The 9,786-nt window shown below is 44.4% G+C and overlaps 1 protein-coding gene across 1 annotated transcript; it reads left to right on the plus strand.

Moving 5' to 3' along the window:
- Positions 1-1,834: 1,834 nt before the first annotated feature.
- Positions 1,835-2,590, plus strand: LOC145068078 (uncharacterized). The gene has a single exon (XM_079015067.1). It carries the CDS (start codon positions 1,835-1,837, stop codon positions 2,588-2,590), a length of 756 nt encoding a protein of 251 aa, XP_078871193.1.
- Positions 2,591-9,786: the final 7,196 nt, after the last annotated feature.

Here is a 9,786-nt window from a genome sequence, read left to right on the forward strand (position 1 = left end):
CACCAGATCAATCTTGGTTTGGCATCCTGTTTTGCAAACAAATACTTGATAGCAGAATGGTCGGTAAAAAGAGTTGTTTTGGACAGTATAAGGTAGGGAAGAAACTTGTCAAATGCATAAACCACCGTCAATAATTCTTTTTCAGTAGTGGTGTAATTTTCTTGGGTCGGGTTTAAGGTCTTGCTTGCATAGTATAAGGTTTGAAAGTGGTTATCAACCCCTTGACCAAGCATGGCTCCCAAAGCATAGTCACCGGCATCACACATTATCTCGAAAGGCAAGTTCCAATTTGGGACGATAATGATCGGGGCATTAGTCATTTTTTCTTTCAAAATTTCAAAAGATTCTAAGCATTCTTTAAAAAAATCAAGGTTTCATCTTTTAAAAGTAATTGGGTCAAAGGTCTTGTTATTTTATATAAATCTTTTATAAAACGGCGGTAAAAACCCGTGTGACCTAAAAAACTCATAACGCCCTTCACATTAGTTGGTGGGAGTAACTTGGCAATGGTGTCCATCTTTGCTTGATCCACCTCAATCCCCGATTTGGAAACTTTATGACCTAACATGATTCCCTCCTTCACCATGAAATGGCATTTTTCCCAATTCAAGACTAAAATGGTTTTTTCACACCTAGCAAGCATCAAATCAAGGTTAGTGAGGCAATCATCAAAAGAAGAACCAAAGACTGAAAAATTATCCACAAAAACTTCCATAAACTTCTCCACCATATCATGGAATATGGCCATCATGCATCGCTGAAAAGTGGTCGGTGCATTGCATAATCCAAAAGGCATGCGTCGATACGCAAAAGTTCCACTAGGACAGGTGAACGTCTTCTCTTGATCAATTGGGTCAATGGGAATCTGAAAATAACCTGAAAATCCATCTAGAAAACAGTAATAGTAATGACCAGATAATCGTTCAAGCATTTGATCAATAAAAGGAAGATGGAAATGGTTTTTACAAGTGGCATCATTTAATTTTCGATAATCGATGCACACTCACCAACTGGTTATCGTTCGTGTAGGTATGAGCTCATTTTTCTTGTCCGTTACAACCGCCATCCCTCCTTTCTTTGGCACTACTTGAACTAGACTCACTTATTGACTGTCAAAAATGGAATAGATGATTTTGGCATCCAAAAGCTTCATGACCTCCTTCTTGACCACCTCTTGTATATTTGGGTTTAATCGTCTCTGATGTTGTACTACCGGCTAAGCTTCTTCTTCTAGGTTGATCTTGTGAGAGCAATAGGAAGGACTAATGCCCTTGATGTTGGTAATTTTCCAAGCAATGGCAGTCTTCCTTTTCTTTAAAAACTTTTGTAGGATAAATATGTTGCGTCATGGGCTTTGTTTGTATTTACCGGATTGGGCATGTCCATCTGTGTTTTGTTAGGGTTATGTAGTATATATAGTGCATGCATGTATACATTAGACACCTTCTTGATACTATTACTTTGATTATCGTTCTGTAACCCTAAAACACCTCTACAGTCGAAGTTCTTCATCGAGCTCTTCTGGGGTGTTGAAGTTTAATCATTCAGCATTGTTTGAGCCATTCCTGTGTCTTGTTCTTATTTCTTTATTCACTGTTTAGAACATATCGATCCTACTAGAATTTTAATTCCAACAATTGGTATCAGAGCAGGAGACTGTGTAACAAATATGCATTCCTTCTGTTTGAAGAATACTATAGGGTTTCCACTTTTATCGAATATATAGGAGCCGTCGTTTTCTTATCGACGGAAACTGGTGTTTTTGATAAAACCCTGTTCTCAAGTTTACAGGTCAGACTCTAACAGTTTCAAGGAAGGTTCATCGTGTCTCAAGATGACGTACAATCTAATCAACATCTCCAACACCATTGGATCCACTACAAGAGTACCCATTCTTTACACGCATGATTATGAAGTATGGGCGCATCACTTTGAAGATTATGTGGTTGAATCTGATGATAACGGATATCTCATCTGGGAAGCAATCACGTTGGGTCCATTTGTTCACTCTGGAACGAATACAACTGTGAATACCCAAAAGGAGTATAGCAAACTGATAGCAGACGAGGATAAGATTCCTCAAGACGAAAAAGATAAACTATTGTGCAATGTCAAGGCGTTAAGAATGATCAGATTCACTTTACAAGCTAACACCTTCCGGTTAGTGAGTTCATGCACTACAACTAAGGAGATATGGGACAGGTTGAAAGAACTGTATTCAACCGACGAGGATCGAGAGCACTCTATTCAAACTCTACTTCTCTCTGAGTTCGGAGCATTTACACAAAAACCTGAAGAAACCTTGCTTCAGATGTTTGATCGCTACAATCATCTGCTCAGCAAGATGACAAAGCATGGTATTGAAAGGAAGGGTATTGAACAGAAAGTCACCTTCCTGAACGGTTTAAGACCTGAGTGGATGGCAGTTGTCTTAACTGTGAAAGCGCATGAACAATTCAAGGCTTATTCCCTAGCAAAACTTATGGGAATTCTAAAGTCACATGAAAGCACAGTGTCAAAAGAAGCAAAGTTGGTCTCTGGTGTCGGCTCACTTGCTCTTGTCTCGAAGAACAAAAATGTGATTGAATAAGAAGAGGAAGATGACATGTCGGAGTGTGATCTTACGGGTGACGAGTATGCGATGACGGTGTCGAATCCAAAGAAGTTTTCTCGAAAGAAATTCCCTGTCAGTAAGAACCGAAACTGGCAAGGAAGCTATAGTTCAGAAAAGGTAAAGGAAGAGTCTAAGAATACATCTCAGAAGGAGGATGAAAAGAAGGATAGCAAACTGGTGGGTGACTCAGGGTATGATTGCAATTATTGTCACAGCAAGCATCATTTTGCCAAGGACTGCATGTTGAAAAAGTTAGCCAAGAGAAGAGAGAGTGAAGATGATGAAACTTATCATATGAGAAAGCTTGAAGAGATAAAGAAGAAGAAAACTAGTGATGGTCGAATGAACGCCTTGTTGTTCAAGAAAAGGTGATTGATGACGAATTTGGCGGGGTTGAAGTGTGGTCCACAGATTCAGAGGATGAAGAGGTGAGAAGGCCAACACACAGTAGAGCTTTTGTGACAAGACAAGAAGATGAGAAAGTGACTGGAAGATGCCTGATGGTGACGGCTGGAGTAACAACCGAGAGGGAGCATGAGGAACCGAATCTACATGAAGACAAATGTTTTGCAGCCAAGCCACTCAGTGAAAAGATCAATGACTGCAATCGTTTGATCAAAAAGGTACAATCCCTTCTTGAATCTATTAAAATTCTGGCAATTGATTATGAAAGGGAATTAAATGAACTAAAATTCAAATTTAATAATCTAAGCGGAAGTCTCATGCAAACTCGCTTAACAAATTCTAACCTAACTGACCAAATTAGCAGGTTATTAACGAAGAGTGAAGAGAGACGAATATGGATTAAGCTAAAGGAGCAGGAGTTAGTTAGGGCTAGGGATGAAATAATTTATTTGCAACGAGACAATTTGAGATTTTCGAAACAACGTAATGTTTTTTCTTGATTGCTAAACGTTTATATACTAATATCACGCAATTGCATTTAGATTTTGAAATAGGGAAAAAGATTCATAAAATGATCTTGCCCTTCCGTGAGTTTAAGGAGGATAAGGTCATGCTGAATGTGAATCAATCATGTCCTCGGAAGAAACTTCCATTCCTTATAAAATAGGTTTGGACAAAATTGAAACTTTCATTGATTCTAAGGAACATAAATACATGTTAAAACTGATCTTAGATGAAAATGATAAGTTAAAAATTAAAACCGAGACCCTAAAATCATTTGACTCATTAAATACCACATTGATGACCGAACATAAGATGAATACTAAGAGTACATCTGAGTTTGATGATGAAAGTGAGATGAGCGAGATCTCCGTGGAAGACGTAATCGATTGCTCAGAGTTTCTGGGGAGCAAAATCGATAATGAAAAACCGCTTATATCCAAAAACTCGGTTGAATATGCTCGCTTGTCAGATAACAAGTTGAAGAAACTCAAAGAAAAGGCAGTGGTCTACCAAAAGGTACAAACGGTTCCAAATCAAGTCTATGTTGTTAAAGGAGTATCTGAAAGACAAACAGCGGAACTGAAAATTTTGGTAGATCAAGACAACGCTGGAGGTTGTGACGATTTCTTCTGGTTAGCTCCTATTGATAATGCAGACAAAACTGTTGGCTTCTCAGAGCAAACATCATGGAGGGTGAAAGGTAGATACGTTCCAGAACCCATTAACAAACCCTCAAGTTTCGCCAAACCAAGCACAAGTGGAACGAAAGAGATACCAGAAGAACCCAAGAAGGAGTCTCATCCAGCCGTGACTCATAAGGAGAATCCAAATCCAAAGCTAAAGCCAAAACAAAGCTTCAATATCCATAAATCTCAAAAACAACTGGCCGATCAAAAGCGCCAAAGAAATCAAAGGTACATGAAAAACTTGAGTGAGAGAAAACAGTTTTGGAAGTCTTAAAATCCTGAATTTGTCCAAATCAAGTGTAACAGCCCGGATTTCCAGGTATCATTTATGCTTATATTTTTGGAGTTTTGTGAGGGGACTCGGCGAGTTAGAGCTCAAACTCGCCGAGTAGGATCGCGGTTCAGGATGCGGGTTCGCGCCTGGACTCGACGAGTCCAAGGAATGGACTCGGCGAGTCCTCGCTGTTTAATGAAACCCTAATTTCCCGGTCCTAAGCCCTATTTAAAGGACCTTATGGCCCTTCATTGCGGCTACCTGGATCTTGAGAGCACCAAAGCAGCTGAGGGTTTTTATGAGTGAGATAAGAGGCCATTGTTCACCAAATTTGTGTGTTTTTGCAAGAAAGGAAGAGGAAAGTCAAGCTAGAAGAATTGGGGAGCTTGGATCTACTTTCATTTCATCAGAGGAGGCTTCTTGAGAGGTCCCATGGGGATATGGTGCTTAGATCTGGACCTTAGTAGGTCCAGAGAGTCCCTAATGTCATGCTTTATGTCCTCCCTTTTGGGTTGGAGACTAGGGTTGCCATCTTAGAGGTCATTTCTCCTAAAAGAGCCTTGTGGGTGTTGCATGGTAACCAAGATATGAACTTTACGTGATGAATGAGCTTAGGAGGGCCAGATCTATGAGTGGATGGAGCGGATCTGACCTCAGAAGCTAGATTGAGTTGATGCATGGCATGGACTCGCCGAGTCTGAAGAACAGACTCAGCGAGTAGCATGAAGATTGTCCTTAACCACTCAGCGAGTGGTCCTGCCGAGTTATGGGTTGACTCAGTGAGTCAGGGAGAGTTAGAGACGATTGACAGGTGGACTGAGTCAAACTGGAACTCGCCGAGTTGTTCTTTAGACTCGGCAAGTTGAGTCGGGGTGGCCCCGCGACTCATGCCAGGTGGAACTCGTCGATTCTGGGGAGTACTCGACGTGTCAAAGGAGAATCCTAGAGAGTTTTTGAAAACGTATAGACTCGCCGAGTCGCTCTAGTGCACTCGTCGAGTCCGGTCAAAGTTGACCGTTGACCTTTGACCGTTGCCCAGAGTTGACTAGTGTTGACTTGATAAGGGTAGTCAACCTTAGTGGTAAAAGTGTTAATTAGAGATATATGATGTTATAGGAGGATTATAGCTCGGAGGATTGAGCACGAGTGATTTCCAGGATTCGCGAGTTATCGAGATATACGAGGTGAGTCTTCTCACTATACTTTACCCTGAGTAGGTAATCAGAGTTATGTGACAGAGTATGTGTATGTTATGTGTATTCTATGTGTTGTACTACATGATGTCTATGTGAATTATGATGTGCATGTTTATAGAGTTGGAACCGGAATGGTTCCCAGAGTTAGAACCTGAGGGTTCACAGAGTTTGGGTGCACGGACCCACAGAGTTATAGCCTCGAGTGGCTAATATGTGTTATATTTGGTATTTTGGGGAACTCACTAAGCTTTGTGCTTACAGTGTTAGTGTTGTTTGTTTCAGGTACTAATGATGACCGTGGGAAGGCGCCGGCTTGATCTGTACACACGCATGGGATTTTTATGATATTTGATCTTGGGATTTTTGTTTGATGTGAATTGGAATTTTAAACTCGATGTTTTATGAAAATTAAATGAAAAATGTTTTTATACTTTGTGAAAAAAAATATTTGGAAATTCACGGTGTTACAAGTTGGTATCAGAGCCTTGGTTTGAGGGATTCGAGTACATCTTCGGGTGTATTTGAACTCAAACTGAGGATTTGAGAATTATTTTCAAAAAGAGTAAAAGATTTTTGAAAAACGCAGAGCAGAGTTGTGTGTACGATCAGTCCGCGCCCGAATGGTGATTTCCCAAAATACCTTTATGTTATGTGATATTGATATTGATATGATGTATTCGCATGCTAGAGTAGGCTAGGTATTCCTATTAGGACTAGAGTGGCCTGATTTGTGATGCCTTAGCCTAGGAAGAGGTGAGCTGCTATGAGATGCTTGAGAGTGAGTAGGTAGCAGCGAGGGGCTTATGAGAGATCTATTAGAGAGTGGTCTATGCATGATAGAGTACTTGGAATTTGGGATCCGAAGAGGAGGACTTGGGGTGTATTCTGATACGGTGCGGACAGTAGTATTGGGCCCGTACTACTGAAAGCACCGGAGCGGTGTACAGCCCAAGTAAGAATCTTTGGAATACCAAGGATCAAGGAGGAAAGAGTTGACGAGTGTGAGTATGCTCGAATGGGTTCTAATTTATCGTATGTTGTATTTCAGAGGTAGATCATGGTGAGGACACGTTTGATGCCTGAGAGCAGTGGTACCAGTGATGAGGAGATCCGCCGGATCATCCACGAGGAGGTGGCTGCGGCCATCAGGGCAGAGATACCGGAGATGTTTGGGTCTATTAAGACCACGCTGATTGAGACCTTTGACGAGCGTTATGCCGCTCCTTCTGAGGCTGCTGTTGCAGCGGCCACCGCAGCTATTGCTGCCGCGAGGCCGCAAGGTGGTGATGCGTTGCTGTTCCGGGAGTTCAGCAACACAAAACCACCAAAGTTTGATGGGACCCAGGATCCGGTGGCAGCTATGAGATGGATTTCTGATATAGAGGGGTGTTTCTTCACTTGCTCGTCTCCTGAGTATTTGAAGGTTCGGTTCACGCTGAACCAGCTTCGCTTGGGAGCGAAGGACTGGTGGAAGTTTGTGACGTTGCATTTCACGCCTGCTGAGATTGCGGCAGTAACCTGGGAGAGGTTCACTGCCATGTTCCGAGATGATTACGTTCCCCAGGTGGAGAGGGAGCGTTTGGCCCAGGAGTTTCTGAACCTCAAGCAGGGTACTGAGTTGGTTACGGTGATTACCAGGATGTTCCATGAGAGGGCGATGTTCTGCCCTGAGCACGTGTCTACGGAGCAGGCACGTATGAGTCGCTATCTGAGTATCTTGAGGCGGGACATTCGGGAGTTCGTGGCGAACTCCTCGTATCGGAAATTTGCCGAGCTTCAGGAAAATGCTCGGAAGAGGGAGATTGAGCTAGAGACTCAGGCCAGGGAGGAGGCGGAGTCTCAGGGGAGGGATCGGCGACCGGCACAGTCTCAGCCGGCAGCCAAGCGGGCCAAGCCCGCTGATCCCAAAACAGGGAGCCAGAAGGGCCGCACTTGTGGGAAGTGTGGCAAGGGTCATGATGGAGTCTGCCGAGCGGGATCTTGCTACAAGTGTGGCAAGGAGGGGAATATGGCCAGGGACTGCCCAAGGGGTTTGCAGTGTGTTTTCACTGCAACCAGACCGGACACCGGAAGGCAGAGTGTCCGTAGTTGTGACGAGCATCTCAGGGATCTGGCCCTGTCGCCATCAGAGTTACCGAGATTCGGCCAGTGAAGGCCGAGGCGCCGAGAGCTCGAGGGAGAGCCTTTCAGCTGACCGCGGAGTAGGTCCGCGCTGCGCCCGATGTTGTGGCTTGTATGTTTTCTTTCGTGTATTTATTTTGATGCTATGATATTATGCTTATATTATGTTATGCGTAGGTACTTTCCTTGTGATCTTTGTACCTGCTTTAGTGTTATTTGACTCGGGTGCGAGTCGGTCTTTTGTGTCTTTGGCCTTTAGTCAGCATATCAATGTTAGTCGTGAGGCGTTGAGTTGGCCTCTGAGAGTTTCCATAGCTAACAAGAGAGTGATTTACGCCACGGAGGTTCTCCGAGGATGCGTGTTAGAGATTTTCGGTGTTGAGTTCCCGATTGATCTGGTTCCTATTACGATGGGAGATGTCTGTGTCATTGTGGGCATGGACTGGTTGAGCAGATTCGGCGCAGTTATCGACTGCGAGCGTCAGTTGGTGACCATACGAGACCCTAGTGGGGGAGTTCTTTCGGTGTACGGCGAGGGTACACGTCCTGGATCAGCGTTTTGTTTGGCCGCTAGGGTGAGGCAGTGTCTACAGCAGGGATGTAAGGTTTTTGTGGCGTATGTGATGGATACGCGGGTGGATTCCGAGAGGCCGAGTTCAGTTGAGGAGGTTCCGGTGGTGCGTGAGTTCCCGGATGTTTTTCCCGAGGAGTTGCCGGGTGTGCCTCCTGTGAGGCAAGTGGAGTTCAGTATCGATTTGGTTCCGGGGGCCGCGCCTATCGCTAAGGTGCCTTATCGCCTTGCACCTCCAGAGATGCAAGATTTATCCTTGCAGCTTCAGGAGCTGGTGGGGAAGGGATTTATTCGGCCGAGCAGCTCGTCGTGGGGAGCGCCTATCCTGTTCGTCAAGAAGAAGGATGGTTCACACTGGATGTGCATTGATTACCGGGAGTTGAACAAGCTGACGGTCAAGAACTGTTACCCGTTTCCGAGGATCGACGATTTGTTCGATCAGTTGCAGGGAGCATCTTGGTTCTCCAAGATCGATTTGAGGTCCAGATATCATCAGGTGAGAGTGCGGGATGAGGATGTCTAGAAGACAGCGTTCAGGACGCGTTATGGGCATTATGATTTTGTGGTGATGCCTTTTGGGCTCACCAATGCCCCGGCGGTGTTCATGGATCTCATGAACCGAGTATGTAGGCGGATGTTGGATCGGCCGGTGATTGTATTTATCGATGACATTCTGGTATATTCGAGATCTAGAGAGCAGCATGAGGAGCATTTGAGAGAGGTTCTTGGAGTTCTGAGATCGGAGAAGCTTTATGCCAAATTCTCCAAGTGTGATTTCTGGTTGCGGGAGGTCCAGCTCTTAGGACATCTTGTTAACCAGGAAGGGATATTGGTCGATCCGGCCAAGGTTGAGGCGGTGATGAGTTGGGAGGTGCCGAAGTCACCCTCCGAGATCAGGAGTTTCCTAGGGTTGGCAGGGTATTATCAGAGATTTATCAAGGATTTCTCCAAGATCGCAGTGCCACTCACCAGATTGACCTGGAAGGGTGTTGCTTTTTCATGGGGCCCCGAGCAGCAGGCCTCCTTTGAGACACTTCGCTAAAGGTTGTGCGAAGCCCCGGTATTAGCTCTCCCGGAAGGGATGGAGGACTTTGTGGTATATTGTGATGCATCGATTTTGGGGCTGGGAGCGGTGTTGATGCAGAGAAGGCATGTGATAGCATATGCATCGAGGCAGCTCAAGCCTCATGAGACGAGATATCCCACCCATGATCTAGAGTTGGGGGCAGTGGTGTTCGCCCTCAAGATTTGTCATCACTACTTGTATGGGGTTCGGTGTACGATATACACGGACCATAAGAGTTTGAGATATTTGATGGATCAGCCCAACCTAAATATGCGACAGAGAAGGTGGTTGGATGTGGTCAAGGATTATGATTGTGAGATCATGTACCACCCATGCAAGGCTAATGTGG

This window comes from Lactuca serriola, chromosome 8 (genome assembly GCF_051521515.1).
Source record: "Lactuca serriola cultivar US96UC23 chromosome 8, Lser_US96UC23_V15, whole genome shotgun sequence".
NCBI classification, from domain to species: Eukaryota; Viridiplantae; Streptophyta; class Magnoliopsida; order Asterales; family Asteraceae; genus Lactuca; species Lactuca serriola.

Excerpts from the sequence above, each read along its gene's own strand:
- LOC145068078 (XM_079015067.1), top strand. The coding sequence starts at position 1,835 with ATGACGTACAATCTAATCAACATCTCCAACACCATTGGATCCACTACA.